Genomic DNA, 23,883 nt, shown 5'->3' on the forward strand with positions numbered 1-23,883 from the left:
AAAAAATTCCAATTCACAAACACCAGCCCTAATAGCCATAGCCACACATAGAGTGAAAATTATATATATTTTACATATATATATATATAAACACACATATATATATATATATATATATATAATTAGATATAATTTGAAAATAATCATTTGTATTGTAACTAGTATGAGTGTTGTGAAACATCCTCTTGATTAGATCGCCCCAAGACAGTCTTTGTGTACAATTCTTATATATATAATACAATACTCCTGCAGAGTTTGGCCCACAGGCCACCACTTGTGTCACATTTAGCTCATTTGCCCTCCATGTCAACAGTAAAGAGAATCCCTTCAAAGATTTATCATGAGATAGTAACGCTGTGTGTGTGTGTTTCATTTGGTTGGATAAGAGTGATGTGTTAGTCCTCTGAGGCTGTGCTGTTGTGAAAGGAACTGGTAACCCGGACGAGTTTGCTGGTTCGCTAGCATCACTTGCAATCCAACCATTTCAGATGCAAAGAGAAACTAACCAACATGCTAATGACAGGACTTTCTTTTTTTATATATATATATATATTTAAAAAAAGATATTTCTGTAGTGTCCGGTTGAATGTCACCACCTTGTGTTGCAAAAGGTTCCTCCGTATTTTAAAGTTAGCAAAGAAACAGTCCTGAACTGACTGGCCTAAGAATAAATATGAACTGAAATGAACTGGCCTAAATTTGGTCACCAGCAGGGTCTGGCATGGCCGTATGGACCTTCAGTGTTTCTTAAATACTGGACCAGAACTGAAAAGATATTCAATTAGCTTGGATCCCCCATGGGATTTTGTCCAAGTTGCCAATAACTGCAGGTTTTTGACCGGCAGTAGGTTGATTTAAATCTACCAGTTTTGCTGTACTGGCATTGTTGAGTCCCTTTATGATATAAAGTCAAATAGATTAGCCATGCAGACGTCTGTTTGCACGAAGAAGAAAAAAAATCAATCTTCTTAAAATGTTGGTACAAAGAAAAACTCTAAATATGACTTCCCTGAAGAGACAACAGTGTGTTATGTGGTGCATTTTAACCGAGGAGCCAAAAGGAGAAATATCAGATAGACTTGGAACTTGAACATTTAATGCAGAAATCTAAAGATGGTTGGCAAACATGGGTCTCGTGAAAGTACCTAAAAACTTTTTTTTTAGATAATTGACTTTCCTCATTAATTGTCATTCTTACATAACATGTAGCTGTTGTTTTAATCCAGTGACATACAGGGAGAGCAAAAGCATTATAAGCTGCAATTTCTCCATCTAAAAAAATAACAAGCCGCCATTAATCAGTGCAAAAATCAGGGCCCTCGTGCCGTTTACAAGATTTCCATAGAAAACAGTCGTTCCAAAGCCAAGTGCAAGAGGAGAAATAGAAAAGGATGAGGGGACGGAGATGGGGTGGGGGGATCGTCTTTGTATAGATGTGCTGGCAGTGCAAGGAGAGAGGGAATATTTAAGAGGAGGGTGACATGAGGTAATAGCTCTCGATGAGGTCTGAGGTTGGCGACAGGGATTGAATTTGCCATTCAGAGGTGGCAAAACCAGGTCCAGAGAGTAAAGGTCCCAACTGTGTATTTCCGCCACCCATGTAGTAAATCAGCCAAATCTCGAACTAGTTCCTCCTACCTAGCTGAAGATCAGAAGTGAAGTGAAGGGGTGTTCGAGTAGTGTGGTGGTCTATTCTGTTGCCTACGAACATGGGGATCACCGGTTCGAATCCCCGTGTTACTTCCAGCTTGGTCGGGCGTCCCTTAGGACAATTGGCCATGTCTGCGGGTGGGAAGCCGGATGTGGGTATATGTCCTGGTCGCTGCACTAGCGTCTCCTCTGGTCGGTCGGGGCACCTGTTCGGGGGGGGAAGGGGGAACTGGGGGGAATACGCTACATCCCCCTGGCAAAACTCCTCACTGTCAGGTGAAAAGAAGTGGCTGGCAATTCCACATGTATCAGAGGAGGCACGTGGTAGTCTGCAGCCCTACCCAGATCAGCAGAGGGGGTGGAGCGGCGACCACGATGGCTCGGAAAATAGGGCAATTGGTGAAGTACAACTGGGGAGAAAAAGGGGGAAAATTCCAATCCATCCATCCATTATCTGAACCGCTTATCCTGCTCTCGGGGTTGCGGGGATGCTGCAGCCTATTCCAGCAGTCATATTGGGCGGCAGGTGGGGAGACACCCTGGACAGGCCGCCAGGCCATCACAGGGCCGACACACACAAACACACACCCATTCATATCTAGGGGCAGTTTAGTACGGCCAATTCACCTGACCTACGTGTCTTTGGACTGTGGGAGGAAACCGGAGCCACCTCCAGAGGAAACCCGTGCGGACACAGGGAGAACATGCAAACTCCACACAGAGGACGACCCCGGATGACCTACCAAGGTTGGACTACCCCGGGGCTCAAACCCAGGACCTTCTTGCTGTGAGGCGACCGCGCTAACCACTGCGCCACCATGCCGCCCGGGGGAACCCCCCCCAAAAACACCCCAAAAAATAGAAGTGAAGCAAAGATCAGCTTCAGTGGGTTGAGTACATGGGTGGAGCAAATACACTGTGGGTATTTTTACTTTCTGGACCTGGTTTTTCCACCTACGGCTGTGTTGGCTGACGTGGGACCAGTTGAAGCGAAGACCAGGCCTGGCACAGAGAGGCTCCAGCACATGGCAGAGCGTGGAGCTGGTGCGGAGTGCTGGGCTGTGGACTTGCAGCTAAAGGGCTGCACGTTCGATGCAGCCTTGTATGTGAACACCGGGGATCTGATCATTCGCCAAGCGTAGTCAAATTTATCTTTCAGTTCAAATCGCTGTCTAATTGACGCAGCTTTGGACAAGGGATTTTGTTTAGCCTTGACATTACAAAGGACTTGCCTGAGCAGAATATACCTGTTTGGGATATTCTCAAAGAAAGACAGTGTACTGTGGTGAATTTGTGGTAGGACATTTAGATAGACTGAGCATATTGCTTGTACAGTTTCAAATCAGGATATCTTAAATCTTTTCGGGCAGCTTGTTTGTGATTCCGAACTCTTCTGAATTCAAGGGACATTTCTAGATGCAGACAGCGTTTCACTGTGAAATCCAGAAATCTCAGAAGAACCCGTTTATCAGACGCTGGCAAAAAAAAACAACAAAAAAACAAACCTAATTTTTTAACAAATACTATATGCTGGGTTTTTAGTAGATTCGACTGGTTCACCAAACTCACCTGAGTGTGTACTCAAAACAAGTGAAAGACCAAAACTGGAGTTAGAAAACAGTGATACTGTATTGAGGCAGTGGTGCTGTGGGAACAGATTTTGGCAGTAAGTGGTGCCGAGTACACAACCACATTCAAACATCACCTGCACAACACACTCCGGAGACAGCCCTTGTCACCGAGGACGTGACATTTCACTATATAACCTGTGGCCCCTTGCAGCCGTGGGACTCGATGGGGAAAGCGTTGCTCTGTCACTGCCCGTGAGACCCATCAATGTGTCTACACTTGCACAACTCTTGAGGCATTTTGGAGTAAAAAATAAAAAGCACTATCTGAAAGACTGAGGTAAAAACCCAACGCCTAACCCATCCATTTTCTACAAGTGCTTGTTACAAAGTTTGCAAATAGAGCGATGAGGGTGTTTCCAGGAACAGCCTCTGACTTTAACGCTCCCATCTGGCAAAGGGACTGTGTCTTGAATACAGAGATCAACCTCCTTGTTCAACTTCCATCGAGTTAAAAGAAGAAGGGAATGACAGCATCTCCCTGTCCCTGATGTTTCATAGTGTGGGAAAATCGTGAGTAGGATGAGGGGAATTGGGGTGCTGCTGGTGGCTGTGGGTGGGGCACTAGGAGGACATCTGGGGCAAATACACACAGATACATATTTGATAAAATAATCTTCCTCTTGCATCAGTTTCCTTAAATTGCTTTTGCAGCATTTTCATTATTTACAATAGAATTCATTATCTCATATACTGTACATGTATTTTCATGAAAAAAAAACACAACAACATTAGGATGGAGAGGAATGCTGCCATGATGATGCACCTGTCCATCATTCTCTGATCCTCTACAATCAGCCTGTCTGAGTTTCTACATCGGTGGCTGGTTTAGACGGCTTGCCTTTAGCTAAGGCTGGACTCAGGCTGCAGGCCCAGATCTGACTGGTCAGTCGAACCTTCAGCCTTAACAAACTGTAGGAGGAGAGGCCAGCGGGGTTCAGTCCAGTGAGCGGGCAGGAATAACGGTGCAGTAAATGTAGACTTTTGTGGTCCAACTCCAGACGTGGCTTTACAGCACGTCAAGTGTTTCAGGGCAGGAAACGGTTTTCTCTACTGGTCACAGCGATTTGTTCAAAACCTCACTCCACCATTCATTGTCTTACCAGCTTGAAGCTGAAATCTGGGATTTTTCACATGGGAGTCAGGTTTGACAATGCTAACTGGCATCTTTTGTGTAGTTGGAGAAACTCTCCATAAACTGCTGTTGAAATATCTGACCTGATAGGATGAACACACTGGTGCAGCAGCAAACACGTTCCTACTCAAACAGGAAAAAGGATTGAAATGTGATGACGATGTGGTGATGCTTTTGTTGGACAGGTAATCTACCAACTTTACAATCAATATTACAGTACAACAGTGTTCCCATATAGTTTGATGTAGTTTGTGTTCGCTTTAACCCGAGCATGCCATTTTTTACTGCTGAGCTGATGGCATACAAACCACAATGGCTGCTACACCTTGTTTGAAGTTCCCACTGCAAGAGGGCGGGACAGGTCGCAGAAATCACGGATTTCAGCTTTAAACTTGATGTTTAAATAAGATACAAAAAAAAAAATAAAGAAAAGAAAGAAAATCGTTAGACAACTGCTGGTAACGTGCCTAAGCAGCTGGTGAAGTCCACAGACTTACCAGTCCCAGTCAAAGACTACAAAGCATTTGGCTGGTAGCTGCTGATAATCCCTCAGTCCAGTTCAGGTTGCCGTACTGTAGGTTCAATCCCACGCTAGTCCAGTACACTGACTGTCCATCTCCATTTTCAGTATTATTATCATTATTATATCATGCTGTGCAAGAGACCGTCCTCCTCTCTGGAATATTCTGCCTCACTCTCAGAAGTTAGTCTGTCAGGCAATCGGTCAGTCAGTCCTCCTCTTATTGAGTCGAGGTCTGGTTCAGTGCACGGGCCTTTTCCTCTCAGACTGTAAAACAAAGTTCAAGCCAAACCTTTAGTTGCTACTTAATTAAACAGTTCCCATCTGTGACCACAGCACTGATGTTACTTTGAAATCCTCCTGGAGAAAAGTTCAGAGAATTTAGCAGCCACTCCTTCACCCAGATCAGTCAGTCAACCAGCCTGTTGAAGTTCTGGTCCTGTTTTTTTTCCTGTCTGTTTTCGGTCAGTGAATCCAGCCTGTCCTGAAAAAAAATCTGGTCCAGTTAAATTCTGTCAGCCATGTCGACACTCAGTTTATCAGTTTGTGGCGATGTGTCTAACTGGCCTCTTTGACTGCTGTACCATGGATTGCCCTCAGGGTGGCGCTGTGAAGTTGGGGTTCTGGATATGTGTGTGTGTGTGTGTGTGTGTGTGTGTGTGTGTGTGTGTGTGTGTGTGTGTGTGTGTTTGCGTGTGTGTGGCAAGTGTAGGGCTTCAGGTGGAGAGGGAGGAGGAAGGTGAGCAGGGTACTGAACTGGGGCTGGTGACAGGAGAGGTTACTGAGGAGGGAGATGGACTCAGATGACAGCTCTCAGATTGAGTCCCACCTTCTTCTCCTCTGCCTTTCCCTCCCCTTCCCTCTCCTCCTCCCTTTTCTCCCCCGGCCCCCTGTCCCTCCAGCCCTTCAGAGTTCTCCAACATCTCCTGGATCAATGGAGGCATGGAGCCTGGAATCTCCATTTTCAGCGTGATCACTCGCTCCGCTCCTAGAGAGGGATAGAGAGAGAGGGAGGGAGAGGTAGATATGGATAGGCAGATAGACTGATTTTAATGACACAGACCATCTTTCTGCAGCAGATATATGTATGTTGTCTGCTAAATAGTGGTCAGAGTCATTTGTATAGCCCTACATCACAGTTACTCTCAAAAAAAAGAAAAGAGGTAGATATATGACACTGACACCATCTACCCCTGACCCTTGTTTCAAATGTGGAAAAACCACAGAAATTACAAATAGAATCAAATTCAACCCTTCCATGCAAAGAGCAGGAAGTGTGAAATGAATTTGAGTCAGCATGCCACATATGCGGTATACAACTATGCATGTGTGTACAGCATTTATGTTTGTATTAATTTGCATCTTTGTGTGAATACTTAGATCCCACTGTGTGTGTGTGTGTGTGTGTGTGTGTGTGTGTGTGTGTGTGTGTGTGTGTGTGTGTGTGTGTGTGTGTCTCACCCTTAACACTGATACTCCTGAGGTCAGTAATCTTCATCAGCATCTTGGGGAACATGCTGGGTTTATCTGGCCGTCGTCTTCTCACATAGATCTGCAGACACAAAGTGCTAATTATGCTATACTTTTTTTTTTAATTGTCATTTGAAAATAAATTGCTATAGCTGTAATGCAACACCTCTTTAAGGGGTTTTACCAATACGCTACATACATTTCATAACTACTGTTTCAGTTTTGCTCTTTCAGTCATTTTGTGACTTACTCTCACTATGACCGGCATTGCCTCTTTCAGAGTTCATGTTTCATTTTCGAACAAAATTCATATAAAACAACAAACCTCCTATCAACGTTTATAGACATATACACAAGTTTGAACAAATTTACTGGGATTGTCTCTTGGTGGTATGCTGAACAAAGACAAACGGACATACTGTATACATAAACATATCTGCAACACGATATTTTAAAGAAAACAAAAACCCAATTTCAAAAATCATCTCAAAAAAGGCATCGTTACCTTCAAGGCTTCCAGCAGTGGCTCCTGAAGAACATCCACCTTCTCCGACTCCTCCAGGTCCTGACGGTCTACAGCCAAACACAAAGGCATATTACTGAAAACCCGATATTTGTTAAATGAGTGGTATAAATTGGTATTCTTCCACTCTAAGGTGTCACAGGAAGGAGTGATGGCTGACCAGAAATGTCTCACACACAGCGCTCCAGTGTCAGAAGTTGCTGTTAAGCCTGTATTAAAATCCAAGACTTCACCCATTCATCCATTATCCAAACTGCGGGGATGCTGGAGCCTAACCCAGCATTCATTGGGCGGGAGGCGGGGAGACACCCTGGACAGGCCGCCAGTCCATCACAGGGCCGACACATTCACACCTAGGGACAATTTAGTACGGCTGATTCACCTGACCTACATGTCTTTGGACTGTGGGAGGAAACCGGGGCACCCAGAGGAAACCCACGCAGACACGGGGAGAACATGCAAACTCCACAAAGAGGATGACCTAGGACGACCCCAAAGGTTGGACTACCCCGGGGCTCGAACCCAGGACCTTCTTGCTGTGAGGTGACTGCACTAACCACTGGGCTACTGTGCTGCCCTCCAAGACTTCATATCATTCTGATTTGCCAATCTGTCTGTGAATGTTCTCATTCATCCAGGTCATGGTTATCCAAAGGAGTTGAATCAAGTGCAACTGGACTTTGTATATATCCGTGAAGACATTGCGCCTCTCATCCAAGAGGCTTCCTCAGTTCGTGCCTTTCTGACTAATTTGCCAATCGGCACCTTGTGGTGCAAGTGTTAGGCTGTATTAGGGTGTATTATACACTGGCATGTGTGTGTGTGTGATATCTTGTTTCCCCTTCATGACATTTCCGACCATTGACAAATCCCCTTATTTTTTTTTTTGGAACAAGATTGCAGTTTTCCCTCTCTGCCATGCATGTTACTGTGACTCTCAAACCACACAGCTGAGTGAACAGGCGCAGTACCTCCGCAGAGCAGGCAGATGGCACTGAGTAAGCCCGTCTCTGCGTCGTCCATCTGCAGCGGCAGCAGCTGGTTTGCGAAGGAAAACACCAGGTCAGTGAGCGGGCCGAACCCGGCGTTGTGCATCTGGGTTCGGTTCAGAGTCAGCCCATCTGAGAAGGTCATGGTGTCCTGGTCTGGGGTGTAGCGAGTGCAAATCCGTAGGATCTAATAGAGGAAAGGGATACCACATAACGAGTGCCGTTTAAAAAAAAATTTTTTTATTGGTTTTCAATTTGCAAATCATGTCCAATTATACAGTGGAGAACAATTATATAAAACACAGCAAACATTTTCCACCCTCTTCTCCCTCCCATCAGCCCATCCCTGTCAACTGAGTACAGATAGTTGACTAGGATCTTGACTAAAGCTCGCCTCCTGACTAGATCCCTTGCTTATGTTGTATTAACTCTCAGATGTCCATCACCTTGGATAAAAGAGTCTGCTAAATGAAATTGTAATATAAATTGTAAAAAAAAAATTTGTAGATAAAAAAGTAAATAGATGAATAAAGAAATAAAGGGTGTTTCTTAGATCAGTGTACAAGATCTTGATGCTGTTCCTGCTGAAGCGGGTTACCAAGATTAATATTATGCTTTACAAAGAAGAAATCAAACCTTTATCATAGCAATGTGTCATGACTGCTACCTCTAATGGAGAAATGACAGTTAATGAATGGTTTTGAGATGAGGATATAAAGCTCCTAAGTTGAATATATTTGAAAAAGTGATTCTTTGAAATGTCATATTTGGTTGATATTTCTGCAAAGGAAACAAGTACTTTATCTTCACTGTACATATCCTGCACTTTCCTAAACCCTTTTTTTGCCCATATCTGAAATTCTGAGTCAAATTTCCCTGTTTTTTTTTTTTTGTTGTTGATTTTTTTCCTTTTTCTCCCCAATTGTATCCGACCAATTACCCTGATCCACCAATCTGGGGAGGACTGTAGACTACCACATGCCTCCTCCGATACATGTGGAGTTGCCAGCCACTTCTTTTCACCTGACAGTGAGGAGTTTCACCAGGGGGGTGTAGTGTGTGGGAGGATCACACTATACCCCCCCGGACCGACCAGAGGAGGCGCTAGTGCAGTGACCAGGACACATACCCACATGCGGCTTCCCACCCGCAAACACGGCATATTGTGTCTGTAGGGACGCCCGACCAAGCCGGAGGTAACATGGGGATTCGAACCAGCGATCCCCATGTTGGTAGGCAATGAAATAGACCGCCACACCACCCGGACGCCCCTCATTTCCCTGGTTTAAAATTAACATTACCCCAAATAGGACTGAAGCTTGATCAGGAGGACTTTATATTCAAATATTGACAAGTGTCAAACCAAATGTTAATCATATTCAATACAACAGTGTTGTCTGTATTTTTTCTCAGGTATTTACGATTTGCTGAATACAAGTGCAATAGTAAGCTTGGCATAACAAAACATGATTGTAAATCTATCTAAGCGGGAGGGTTTTCAGAGGAAAAAGAAAACATGATGGACCGCGGTTGAGCTGTCCATTGGATGTTTGGGCATTTAAGGTCATATGATAGATATACGAAATAAAGCTAGACAGAGTCTAGAATGCTTAGTTTACCAAAAAAGTTGGTAAACAATTTTTTAATTCTAGTAAACAAAGATGAGGGAGGGGGCAGAGGGATATTCTGGAACAAATGGAGAAACTTGGTAATGTTAATTTTTAGAATATTTATCCTGTCAATCATTCAGATAGCTAAAGATGTCCAATGTTCTACTGATGAGGTAGTAATTTCCAGAATTGTTTCATAATTTATCTGAGTGATCTTATTCACCTCAGGGACAATTTTTATACCCAGATATATGAAATTATCTGCGGTGTTGAAAATAGAAGCATAAACATGGCCATTTTCCTCTATAATTCATTAATTAAGATTATAGATGATTTTGAATGATGAACTTTGTATCCAGATATCTTTCCAAATGTTTCAATAAGGTGTAGGAGTGGGAATAGAACTGTTTAGATTTTTTTTAGGAGTATGATTACATCATTGGGAAAGCGTAAATAACCTTGAATTCCATAAATGTCACTATGCATCCTCACCGTTATAGCAAATGGTTCTACTGCAAGAATAAATAGCAATGGTGCCAAAGGACTTCCTTGCGGGCAACTTCTAGAGATGTGAGAAAGTTTAGAGACCTCATTATAAGTCAAAACTTCTGCAGTGAGCCCAGTGCAAAGCAATCTAACCCATTTACAAAATGTATTCCCAAAGCCAAAGCTGGTAAGCACCTCAAACAGATAAGGCCATTCAACCCAGTCAAAGGCCTTCTCTGCATCAAGTGAGAGTAAGGCCCTGTCTGTCACCCCTCTCTGGCTGTGTAAAATACTGAGCACTCGTCTGACATTATGAAAGTGTCTAACTTGAATAAATCCATTGTGGTCCTCTCCCACCACCCGAGGAAGCAGGCCCTCCAATCTTCTTGCAAGAACTTTGCAAAGTATTTTTGTGTCTGAGCTTAAAAGGCTAATTGGATGCACATTTTCACATTTTGTGTTTGGTTTTCCTGGTTTTGACGGTAATGTGATTAGGGCACCCCTCATGGATTTCGGGAGAAGACCATCCCTGAAGGACTCTTGAAACATCTCCAAAAGGGGTGAAAAGTAATTTGGACTGAATTTCTTTATAAAATATCTATAGGGATGCCATATGGCACTGCCGCTTTTCCAGCATGCACACAGCCAATCGCTTCTGTAATTTCCAGTTTTGCTACTTCTCCATCTAATGCTCTACTTTCCTCTTCAGAAATTTTAGGAATATTAAGGATGTTTTGGAATTGTGTCTGCATATCCAGGCTGGGTGAGCCCTTCGAGCTATACAATTTCCCATGGAAGATCCTGCAGGCCTCATTAATCTCTGTTGGGTCCACTTTAGTTCTACCGTGTGGAGTTTCGATGCAGTTAATAGACCTTTCTATTTGTTGTTGTTTAATGTGCCGTGCTAAAAGTTTCCCAGGCTTTCCCCTCTGGTCATAGTAGGACTGTTTGAGTCTCATTAAATTGGCAGATGCTTTGTTAGCTGACAACTCATTATACTGTGATCTAAGTAGTAGTTTTGCATGTGCATCTATAGAGCTAGGCCTGTTATGGTGGAGATCTGTTTCTAGTTCTTTATTTTCTCATCTAACATCTTCATTTCAAGGTGTGCAGTCTTTTTCTTTGAGCCAGGGAAACAAATTATTTGACTCCTAATAAATGCCTTGAATGCCTCCCATTTTGTGCTAGCAGATGTCTGGGAAGTATTGCATTCAAAATACGAGTAAATTTGTTTATCTAAAAAAAAATCTATGACTGTGGGGATCCATAAGCCATCCCAGTTGAAAGCACCATTTCGGGGGATCTCTCACAAGTTTAGCATCTTTATAAATCAAGGATATACCTGCATTGTCAGATAGAACCATACTGCTATAATGACGTTCATCGATTTTGAAAACAAGTAGTGCTGAAACTAAAAAGTAGTCTATGACTGAGTAAGTCAGTAACAAGTGTCATTTAGGGAATACCCAATAGCAAAGCACCTAAATGTACCATACGCTCCGTGTGGACGGCTTGCCCACAGTAGCAACTTTGAATCTGTTCCAGTGTTGGCTACATACGGCAGTGATACACAAAGCTGCTGTATATGGGATTGCATAGCAGGACCGGGAGAAGATGGAACTAAAGGCTGATTATATTGGTGGCTGGTTTTCAAGATCATAGAGAGTCTGAACCAGTCTGCACAAAACAGGGCAGGATAACATGCTAACTGTTCTCTTGTATGTGGGGTTTAGGGATTCAAATCTCTTGCCTCTCGATCGAGCCCTTCACCAGTCCAAGCCAGCAAGATTATATCAAGTCAAGTTTATTTGTGTCACCTAAAATCAAAAGGTAGTCCCAAAGGGCTTTACAATCAGTACAAAAAATATATGACATACATGTCATATCCATGACATATCCAACATGTTTGATGAGTTACACAACTAGAATCTGAACAAGGCTTAAGATGCTCTGTAGCAGCCAATAATGTAATAACTACTGTTAATTACAATAATAGCCAATAACCTAATAAGTTTTCCATTCTTAACGTAGTTAGTCGACAACGTAATAACTGGCCAATAATGTAATACGTTTTCTGAACCAATAATGTAATAAGTTTTTGCACGTACTGTAAAAAGTTATTACATTATTGGCTGGTTATTACATTATTCTGGGTTAAAAAATATCATAAAAAATGTCATAACTGGAGCCAATAATGTGATAAAACACTTTTATCTCTTTATTTAAGTTTTATTTATTGGCTATAAAGTGCCACATTTCCATGACACTTACCCTTAATGTTGCCTCTTTCAAACAGCTGCTCAAAAACTTGACCCCCCCCCTCTCCCTCCCTCCCTCCTTGTCTCCAGGAATCAACACTATTAATTGTTTGACTAACTTGATAGTTAGATTTATCTCCAGCCCCGAGTACCAAATGAAGTAGGAGCACACACTTTTGCAAACACAGACAATTACTCTTATAATATGAAATCTATACCTCTTTGAAGATGCTTTGTCCTCGACTACAAAGACCACCATTTCTTTTCATGAAAAATTTCATCTTTAATTAAACGTATTTAAATCACTTTTTCAAGCACACTGTTTCATTCACACTGTTATAGCTATTCAGCACTCTGTCTCTCATCTCTCATCATCAGCCACTTCTCCGGGGTCAGGTCGCGGTGGCAGCAAGCTAAGTAGGGCACTCCAGACGTCCCTCTCCCCAGCAACACCCTCCAGCTCCTCCTGGGGAATTCTAAGGCGTTTCCAGGACAGATTGGATATGTAGTCCCTCCAGCGAGTTCTGGGTCTACCCCGTGGTGTCCTCCCAGTTGGACATGCCCGGAAAACCTCCAAAGGAAGGCGCCCAGGAGGCATCCTAATCAGATGCCCGCACCACCTTAACTGGCTCCTTTCGACGCGAAGGAGCAGCGGCTCTACTTTGAGCTCCTTTCGCATGCCCGAGCTCCTCACCCTATCTCTATCTCTAAGGCTGAGCCCAGACACCCTAGGAAGGAAACTAATTTCAGCCGCTTGTATCTGCGATCTCACCATTTTGGTCGTTACCCAAAGCTCATGACCATAGGTGAGGGTTGGAACGAAGACTGCCTGGTAAATTGAGAGCTTTGCCTTCTGGCTCAGCTCTCTTTTCACCACAACGGTCTGGTACAACGTCCACATTACTGCTGATGCTACTCCAATCTGCCTGTCAATCTCCACTCCATCCTACCCTCACTCGTGAACAAGACCCCAACCCGGAGGGAGCAATTCACCATTTTCTGGTAGAGAACCACGGCCTCAGACTTGGAGGTGCTGACTCTCATCTCGGCCATTTCACACTCAGCTGCAAACCACCCCAGTGCACGCTGGAGGTCACGTTCTGATGAAGCCAACAAATCAACATCATCTGTGAAGAGCAGAGATGTAATTCTAAGGTTCCCAAAATGGACACACTCCTCACCAACTTGGCTGTGTCTTGGGATCCTTTCCATGAATATCACAAACAGAATTGGAGACAAGGGACAACCTTTGTCCCTTGTCTTTGTCCCTTTCTTGTCCCTTGTCTCTGTCTTGCTCTATATATATAGATATACCAAACCTGATTCCTGAAAGGTGACATGAAAATGTATTATCAAACCTGAATCATTGCCCTATTTACATCCCTGGCTACTTGAATACAGTCATGACAAGCTCGACAAAGGGTCTAAAACTGAAGCAAAGATATCTAGAGTTCATTCTTGAAGATGTGTATTTTCTTTGGCAGTCCCCATAATTGACCACTAGATGGCTGTTGATTGACAAGTTATCCGGTCATGTGACTCTATTAGGCTTTCTTCCTTTGACTGCAGAATTCTGTCCTCCTTATCACACATTTCAAAAGGTAATTAGTGATTTAATCTGATTTAGTGAATACAGTTTAGCTGAGATTCATGCACATAGATTAACATTTCCTATATGTTCCTATATATTTATTCTAATTAAAGTTAACGGACTATAGCTAACTGTTGGCTAATTATTAGCTATCTATGACAACAATTTGATAATACCAGTGACATCATGTATGATGCAGACCTCAACCCTGGTCCTTCAGAGCTTGTGTGGAAGTCTTAGTTCTCACCGACCGATTGTCCTGAGTCAAATATGCGTGTGTGTGTGTGAGTGTATGTGTGTGTATGTCATTGGAAACTCACCAGTATGTCGAGGCAGGCAGCTTTGAGCAGGGTGATCTGATCAGCGATGCTTAGCGTCGTGAAGCCGGGTAGCTGTTTGGCGAACTCCACGGTCTTTATGATACACTTGGTGGACAACTCACTGAACTTGTCCCACAGACTGACGTCTAGAGCCACACGGTGCTCTGAGCTGTTGTTCTGGAGGTGGGCAGAGAGAGACGGGGAGACAACAGATTTATTGACTTTGTATGAGTGATGAGTGTGAGTGTGTGTGTGTTGCCTAGCATGTGAGCATCTCCTGTGTGTACCGTTGTGTATTTTCCCAGTTGGCACAGTGAGGGGAAGGTGTCCTGGTGGGCCCGGCGTACACGTTCAATCATCGCCTCTGCATCTGCCGACAGGACATAACTCTCTGCAACCAGAAACCTCTTCTCTTCCTTCTTCTTCTTCGTTCGGTCATTCCGCACCGCTGAGAGGAGGAGGAGGAGGAAGGAGAGATGGCGAGATTTATATACACGCTTAAGCTTCACAACTTAAAATATACTGTCCAGAAAGTGGGATTGGACATTCATACAGACACATAGAGAAATGCATCTATAGGGTCCTTTACCGTGTTTAACAGGATATAACAGACATGTGAGATATTGAAAAACATACAAAATAAAAGACAGACAGAAGAAGGAAGCAGTAGGGCCAGAGATAATATGCGTCTGGATTTGAGTGACTGGGCGTTTCTGAATGTATTGGGAAATATTATGGCTGCGTGCAAAAGAACTGCAAGTGGGAGGCAGAGCAGCAATTCTTAAGACTGACATGAAAATAAATGTCCTTTGTGATACTTCCTGTCTGTGTTCATCAGGAATCAGGAACACTTTATTTGTCATTTCATTTCATGTACTGGCGTACATGAAATGAAACAAAATATGGTTTCCCCCAGCAGTGCAACACAAAGACAAAAACACATATCCAAAAACTACAAGAACACATGTATCCAAACTAACACATATATCAAAAATAAAATAAAATAAAATAAAATAAAATCACTGTCCAGGAGAACGAATGCCAGCCAGGATGACTGTCAGAACTGTTGGTCTGCATGGGCTAGTAGTTAGCTTAGCCTGCCCCGATTCCGCATCCTGTCAGACTGCCCTTGGTGTTTACTTCTCGGGAGCAGCTCCAGGTAGGGCCGTGGTCCTTGAGCCCACCAGACACAGTAGACCAAGCTCTCCCAGCCGATCCAGCACTGGCTCTCCCAGCCAGACACCTTCGACACACCTCCCTGCACTCCAAACGATGACACTAAAAACACCGTCAACGCTAGGCGAGGCTGCCACCAGACCGCCCTTGGTGTTATTGGTACTGCCAGTCTGCACGGGCTAGCAGTTAGCTTAGCCTGCCCCGCTTCCGTGTCCTGTCAGACCATCCTCGGTGTTACCTCTTCGGGTGCAGCTCTGATCAGGGCCGTGGTCCCTGGGCCCACAGGACACAGCAGACCAAGCTCTCCCAGCCGATCCAGCTCCAGCTCTCCCAGCCATCAAATGAAGACATAAACTTAGACGCAAACGTGGACAAAGACACTGCATGGACGGTACTGGGTGAGGCCGCCGCAAATGTGAATTCGCGCTGCCATCTTCCCACACCGGAAGCGGAATAAAAAAGGAAGACATTTAAGACAATAACTAATCCATGATGCCATTCATTTTATTGAAGTGCTTCTTTTTAACACCACAAGACCAAGGCCGTCATTTTGACGGTTTTGGATTTTCAAAGTTTAAGAACTTTGTGGAAAAAAAGATACAGACCTGCCACTCCCTGAATGCTCCTAAAATTGCATATATTTGCATTAAAATGAGTTTTAGATCAATTGCACAAAACAAAGTTATGACAAGATCTACCTAAAACTACCATGAGCCGTCAAAAAGACAGCTCATAATTTGCGTGTTATCGTGTGCGTCATATCACTATTTATGATGTGTGTCGGTCGTGGGCAGAGCAATGAACTTCCTTTGCGAACTTCATTGCTCTGTCCTAGAAACACACTAGCATTCTCTAGTGCAGAGTAATAATCTAAATTTGATTTTTGATTATTGCCAACACGTCTGGTTACAGACACCGTTACAGACACCATGACTACCACCATGGCGTTGCAGTATTTACAGGCGTTGGACAGCGGCCATTTTAAATTGTTTGAAAAATAGTATTAAAGTTGTTAAAATGTTGATTTTGGTGTCAGTCGTTTCATAACAGACATACTAACATATGTAATGCATTAATATCTCAACTGGGTATTTATCTTGACAGAATATAGAGTTTAAAAACCGTGGCGGTCATTTTGATGGCCCGTGGTCGTTCTAGTAGTTTTTAAGTTCCGGTTGTTGTTTGGGACTATTTCAATGGTTATTTTCTGTTCTTCTTTTAAATTTTACGTTTTATAGGCCTTGCTACGTTTGTTAGATTAGCAATATGTGTTTTCCATTATGTTTATCAGGTAATATTTTCACTTTTTTCAATTTTGCTATTCAAGTTCGACCATGTCTCTCTGAAGTTTAAATTGTTTAAAAATAGTATTATAGTTGTTAAAATATTAATTTTGGTGTCAGTCGTTTCTTAACAGACATACTAACATATGCAATGCATTAATAGCTCAGTTGGGTATTTATCTTGACAGAATATAGAGTTAATAAACTGGCCGTCATTTTGACGGGCCATGGTCGTTTTAGGTAGGAGTGACATCCTGGTCGTTCTTAAGATTGGCCGTTAGGGTAGGATGCCACTGGGAAGATATGTTGCGTAGTGTTTTCACCTTAGCAGCCAAATGTTGAAGAAGTGGCGAGTTTGAAAAAGGAGCAAAGTTGTTGTTGCCAACAAGTATAAAGGCCAGAAGACCTTAAATAAAAGATGCTACAGTACACTACAACAGCTAAAACTCCACCTCATTCATATTTTCCTCTGTGTGAAGGTGACGCCACAACAGCCCAGGTGACTCTTTCATTTTGAAAGCATGACGGGGATTTTGTCGTCATATACATTGGTGTTGCCAATACAGGTTTCACCAAAGGTGTTAACAGTTTTTTTTCCCAGATACCTATACACATTTCTTGAAATTACTATACCCCAATTTCCCAAAACCGTTACCACAACTGCGCTGGCTGTACTTCAGAGCTCTTATACAAAATGAAAACCCTACAGTAAAACAGGCCATCTTCTATATGAATCCAACTTTGTCTTCAGATGGCACATAAAACACATCAAATGCAACATACAGCTGAATAGCCATTACACACTGCTGACATAAAAGTATAACACTATAAAAGTTGTTGATGACTCAGTAACAATATGCTTTTGCACAACCACAATTCACTCTTCGCTAAGCCATGCCCCCGAAACGCAGACTGGCCAGTCACAGCGCAGCATAGGACAGGCTCCGACAGAGGTCCGACACTTTCATGGCGGTGCTCCGTTGACTCCGGTGCAAAAGTTTCAGATTTTCTTTCATTTTCGAGCTCGTTTTGTGGACTTTTAGCTAGTTAAGGTTAAATGATGTGCCTGGGGCACTTGTAACAGTGACACTCGTTACCCAGAGAAGTTGGAAGGATATGTACGTTTTTTTTCCCTTTCCAAAACCAAAATCAAACCCTGGAAAGTGTAGGCTGTGGATAAAGCTATGTGGACGTTCTCAAATCCAGTTGAACCCCTCAAAGATCAACAAGCACAGCTTTGTCTGCTCCAAGGTAAGTACTACTACTACTACTACTACTACTACTACTACTTTTGGCTGCTTTTATTAACCATAAAACAATGTTAAAGCTTGACAGACTTAGCAACAGTAACTAAGGGGGCGGGCCTTAGCGAAGGGTCAATTATACAAATTGCAATTTGCAACAACATGCAGCTATGAGCTACATAAATAATTTAAGTGTGCAAGTAAAACACTGTACCATATCAAGTTTGCTAAGAAGCTGGGTACAATACTATGAATTTACGAATCCCGTAATTTAATGAAGTAAGGAATACATTGTTGGTGAAGAAATAAAAACATAGGTTTCACAATAGACAGTAAAATAACTATTCTATAAAATGTCAATATATACAAATCCTACCCTCAGTCTATTAAAACACTCACAAAATTAGCTGACAACGAGAAACAAGAGTTGATGAACAATTGCACACCACAAACATCACACTGGCCGTTGGGGGTAAAGTGCACATTGAAATGCCAACGTTTTAATGATGATGAAAGAAAAAGCCAAGGGCAAAAACAAGGGCACCAGGAACTGAATGGATTCATTCAAAATTACTAAATATTCACTTTGACCTTGCAACTTTCAACACAACAGCTGTAACATGGCCTACAAATTTAACAAAAATTTAACGTTTTTCGGATGGTGAATCGACTCAAGGGATTTCATTTTGGGGGGATTTTGGGTGGCGTGTGGTTACAAACAGTGACCACTAGAGGGAGAGCCACGATTAAACTGTGAGCAAGGGTGCGAGGGACAGAAATAACAGCGCGCGCACACACACACACACACAAACACACACACGCACAAACACACACACACGCACAAGAACAAAACGCAGGCACATAATGGGAATCCTGTGTTAACACTCACATTCCTTCGACATGCCGACATCGAAGCATTTCTGGAGCCGACAGGACTGACACCTGTTCCTGGTCACCTTGTTGATAACGCAGACCTTGTCTCTGTGACACGTGTACGCCATGTTCTTCTGGATACTCCTCCGAAAGAAACCCTGAGCAGGAAAGAGGGAGGGTCAGGGTAGGGATGGAAAGAAAGAGAGGCCGAGTCAAGAGAGCGAAAGAGTCTAAAGAGAATAGGCTCAACAGTAAGGGGCAGCATATCTACATGAGAATCACAGCAAGGACATGGGCGTTGCATCTAGAAGCACCATAAACCAAACTGTGAGCAAACAGGAATGAGCTTTTGTGGGACAAGAAAGTTACATTTGTTGGACAGCTGGTGACAACAAGACTTGTGTACTCCATGACCTTCAAACACACACACACACACACACACACACACAACAAGACTGTGTTTATGCATAGACTTGAGTGTCCATGTGTTGACGTGTATGAGTGTGAGTGTGCATGAGTTTGTTTGTGTGCAGGATTAGGTTGGAAGCAAAGTAGCTTAGAAGGCCAGGCGGAAGTGTAGAGGTCATAGGTTTTGCACTTGCAATCGCTTCTCTTTCCCTGACTCCTGTTTCTATCCTCTCTCTCTCTCTCTCCCTCTCTCTTCTATTTCTTACTCTGTCTCCATTCCTGTATGTCATTCATTACCCTTTTACAGCGATTCTAAATAAACCATGTGTATCTGTTACATTGTTGGTCAAATCTCCCTGGCCCTCTTTATAGCGTTTAGGTTGTCACGTTTCTAGAGGTCTCTTTCGTGCATGTGTGTGTGTGTGTGTGTACGAGTGTGTGTGTGTGTACGAGTGGGTGTGAATGCATGTGCACCCATTGACACTATCAGCTGCCTACCTTGCAGCCCTCACAGGCGCTGACCCCATAGTGATAGCCGGACGACTTGTCCTGACACACGAAGCAGGGCTTGTAGATGCGGGGCGGAGGCGGGGGTGAGGGGGGGCTGGGCACCAGCAGGTCCTCCCCCGAACTGGTGCTTCCTGTCTCTATGGCTGTGGCAGGACAGGGAAGAGGAATGAACGTCAAACTGCAGCTCCCTTCAAAAACACCTCAGACGCAACTGCCTTTGCTTCCTGTATTGCGGGACACCTTATAGTAGAGCTGCAATTCGGAAGACCGACGTGAAAATAAACGTCCTTTGTGAGACTTCCTGTCTGTGTTTAAGACATTAACTAATCTACGATTAGCCAGATCATTCAATTGACTGAACCGGTCCTTTTTTATGATTTAAAAAAAAAAAATTCCCCCCCCCCAATTGTACCCGGCCAATTACCCCACTATTCCGAGCCGCCCCGGTCGCTGCTCCACCCCCTCTGCCGATCCGGGGAGGGCTGCAGACTACCACATGCCTCCAACGATACATGTGGAGTCGCCAGCTGCTTCTTTTCACCTGACAGTGAGGAGTGTCACCAGGGGGACGTAGCGCATGGGAGGATCACGCTATCACCCCCAGTTCCCCCTCCCCCCACGAACAGGTGCCCCGACCGACCAGAGGAGGCGCTAGTGCAGCGATCAGGACGCATACCCACATCCGGCTTCCCACCTGCAGACACGGTCAATTGTGTCTGTAGGGGCGCCTGACTAAGCCGGAGGTAACATGGGGATTCGAACCGGCGATCCCCTTGTTGGTAGGCAACGGAATTGACCGCTACACTACCTCCATAACTGATTCTTATTCAATCAAATTACAATGTAGATTAGCTATAGACAACTGTGACTAATATATACATGTTTTTTAATGTGTATTTATGTTTACATTTTGATCTATTTTGCCATTTGTCTATTTACATTTAAACATTTTATTTTATTTTCAATTGTAATTCTGTTCTGTACAATGTTTGCTTTTTTTTGGTTCTTCGGGGGGGGTATAAAAATGGACAATATGCAAACTTTTGTATCTTGGTATTTCACATTTTGCATTGTTGTATTGTTGTTGAAGAAAAGGAAAAAAAAACAAAAACCAAACACCTCAGACGGTAGCCCATCTGCTCTTACTAATGACTGACAGCGTGAAATCATAGCAAACCCCAAGTCATTAATCTGAAACACATGGCCTTGGTAGAAAGGGCTTGAACACTTACAGAATGGATCTTCAGTAATACTCATGTTGAACGATAAACTTGGACAAAAGCGGCAGTGTTTCGCAGAAAGATTGAGTTAATGCCGCGTTAGCATTGCCTTCTGTAAAACAGATGCATATTCATCCTCTGCTAGCTCGTGCATTTGTTTTGAAGAGGAGTGAGAGACGTAGAGGTGTTTTGGAAAAACAGCTTTTTTCTGCAAGATGCATGGCTACGAGGTAATGTAAGTCTGACTGTGGCTATGTACTTCATCTGTGTGCCGTAGATCCTAAGTGATAATCAAAAACAGGAAGTGATAACCAGTACAACAACTCCTCATAACCAGCTTTCACACAAGGATGAAAAATGGATTTGTAGAAATTTGGTTGATGCGAATATTTTGTTAATGATTTGTCCCTCTACGTCCTCTCTGTTGGGTGATGCACAAAGTCTCGGTGCAGGTCTACAACTAGTCACGCTGTGTTACCACAGCAACATGTCCGCCACACGCACCTTCGAGATGCGATGCCTCCAGCTGTGTCCGAATTGGTTACGTTTTTCAACCATGTGTTCAAAAGTGTAAAGGCAGAGCAAGCCGGGTTTGTCCTTGGCACAAGAGTGCACACCTTTTCCTCTCTTTTGAATTGGATATTCCATCCATCCATTATCCAAACCGCTTATCCAACTTAGGGTCACAGGGATGCTGGAGCCTATCCCAGTAGTCATTGGGTGGCAGGCGGGGGGACACCCTGGACAGGCCACCAGTCCATCACAGGGCCGACACACACATTCATACCTAGGGACAATTTAGTACGGCTGATTCACCTGACGTACATGTCTTTGGACTGTGGGAGGAAACTGGAGCACTCGGCAGAAACCCTCACAGACACGGGGAGAGCATGCTAACTCCACACAGAGGACGATGCGGGACGACCCCCAAGGTTGGACAACCCTGGGGCTCGAACCCAGGACCTTCTTGCTGTGAGGCGACCGTGCTAACCACTGCGCTGGCACGGTGGTGCCCAATTTGTCCCCATTAGTCATTAAACCACAATTGGATATTTGGATATTGGCTATTTCTTACTCCAGTGATGAGTGAAAAATGCAAGAAATGCATTGATATATCAGTGACATATTAGGAATTAGTGTGTCTATGCATGTAGGTACAAAAAAAAACAACATAAAAAGTCGAAACTGTTTGCAGTGACATGCAGAAGACATAGTTGAGATGCTTACCCACACAGACCCACCATGGACAGTAGCATTTCTCATTAAAATGAGTGTATTCCTGTTGCAGGACATGTGTGACTATACATGAACCACCATTTGCTGCAGACTGGGGGCAACACATTGACAATTATCAGATTGCTTGGGGTTGATCCTTTAAAGTCACAGGACACTTGAGTCAACAACATACAGCGTCGGAACATCTTTCCAGAATGCACAGTTACTCTGATCACATGACCTGTGGTCTGGGGAAACTTGTCTCGTGTTTCGGCAACAAGTATGGTCGCTTGCCGCACATGACCAGCAGGGTTGGGAAATGCTGACGTCAAATAACTGCAAATAGCTGCAGTCCTTTTTGCTTGTCGAGGGCGCAGGTACAGCCTGCAATAAAATTACTAGGGAATTTGACGAAAGGCACAGCGGAGGAATTATCGTGTGTTATTAGCATATACAGAAACAACGCCCAAAGGAGTGACCCAAGGGTGTGAGCTGAGCACTGGGTGCGAGGTGGGTGCACTACCAGTGGCCAAACTTGACAAGTGGACAAACCAATTAGCTGCCTGATAAACCTCATTATATTTTTCACACATACACATGCGTGTGTGTGTGTATGTGTGTGAGTTTGAGTAACAGAAGATGTTGACCAGAGGATGAGCAGTGTGCCTAAGAATAAACCTGAGAAATCCTGGCAGAATATAGCCGTAGGACTGAGCCCGGCAGGGCAGTGATTAAGTGCCCGTTTTATTTATCGTTTACGCACCTACTGAAGCATGACGCTACATATAAAAGGCCTCATTCAGGCTTTTCTCTCCTGTGTCCTTGTTGCGTTACAGTTACAAGCGCCACTGAATATGGATGATAAATCCGAAGGATGTGGAAACGGAAACAAAACCTGTACTGACGTCCACCGACTCATAATTCTCCCTCAGACTGCAGCTTCTCCCCCGTCTTACTGTCCTCCCATAAACTCACTACTGCTGAGTGTCCCGAAAATAACCTGTGTTAATGTTGTAAATGCAGCAATACGGTTTCAAAAACTGGATTTTGTTGAAGTGACAAGGAGCAGTGGGGAATTGGGGAACTGGATCAGGGGGGAGGAGAGGGTGAGGAAAAAGCATGTGGTGTGTAGGAGAGGACGCAGAGTTTAAGACACAGAGATGGTTTTAAGACGAGTATAAAGGAACGAGCGAAGGTGGAGAGGGGAAACGCGGTAAGGGTGTGAGTGAGTGAGTGAGTGAGTGAGTGAGAGAGAGAGAAAGTGAGTGAGTGAGTTAGTCAGAGAGAGAGAGAGAGAAGGCAGAAAACAAGAATGAGAGAGGCCATGGAGGGTGACGGGGTCAGTGGGGGAGAGAGAGAGTTTGAAGAGAGATGGGGTGGAAAGAAAGGGAGAGCGACAGAGTGGAGGGGAAAGCGGTGGAGAGCGAGGGAGAGAGAGAAAGAGTTTGGTCAGCTGTACACATTCAGATTTAGTGCACTCCCCAGTCACTCAAGTGTGTGTTAGAGCATTTGGGGGAATGACAGTGTTACGTGTGCGTGTGTGTGTGTGTGCGTGCGTGCGTGCGTGCGTGCGTGCGTGTGTGTGTGTGTTTGTCTGTGTGTGTGTACTGTAATGAGTCTCTGGGTAAGAAGCCCCCTGCTGATTAGCACCACTAATTCACTCACCAGTGCATTACAGACACACAAAGAGAGAACGAGAGCAAGAGAGAGCGAGCAAGCAAGAGAGAGAGAGAAATACAGACCCACACACGTACACACACACTTGTTTTATATT

At 43.8% G+C, this 23,883-nt stretch overlaps 1 protein-coding gene across 1 annotated transcript; it reads right to left on the reverse strand.

Annotated features, from left to right (window-relative positions):
- Nucleotides 1-1,085: 1,085 nt before the first annotated feature.
- On the reverse strand, nt 1,086-19,865 carry rarab (retinoic acid receptor, alpha b). Its single transcript, XM_056288766.1, has 8 exons — nt 19,663-19,865; nt 18,773-18,914; nt 14,468-14,628; nt 14,181-14,357; nt 7,898-8,102; nt 6,909-6,976; nt 6,395-6,485; nt 1,086-5,921 (listed from the first exon to the last, which is right to left on the reverse strand). The coding sequence occupies exons 2-8, from the start codon at nt 18,882-18,884 to the stop codon at nt 5,650-5,652; spliced, it is 1,086 nt and encodes a 361-aa protein (XP_056144741.1). The 5' UTR covers nt 18,885-18,914; nt 19,663-19,865; the 3' UTR covers nt 1,086-5,649.
- Nucleotides 19,866-23,883: the final 4,018 nt, after the last annotated feature.

Source organism: Lampris incognitus, chromosome 10 (genome assembly GCF_029633865.1).
Source record: "Lampris incognitus isolate fLamInc1 chromosome 10, fLamInc1.hap2, whole genome shotgun sequence".
In the NCBI taxonomy this organism is placed as follows: Eukaryota; Metazoa; Chordata; class Actinopteri; order Lampriformes; family Lampridae; genus Lampris; species Lampris incognitus.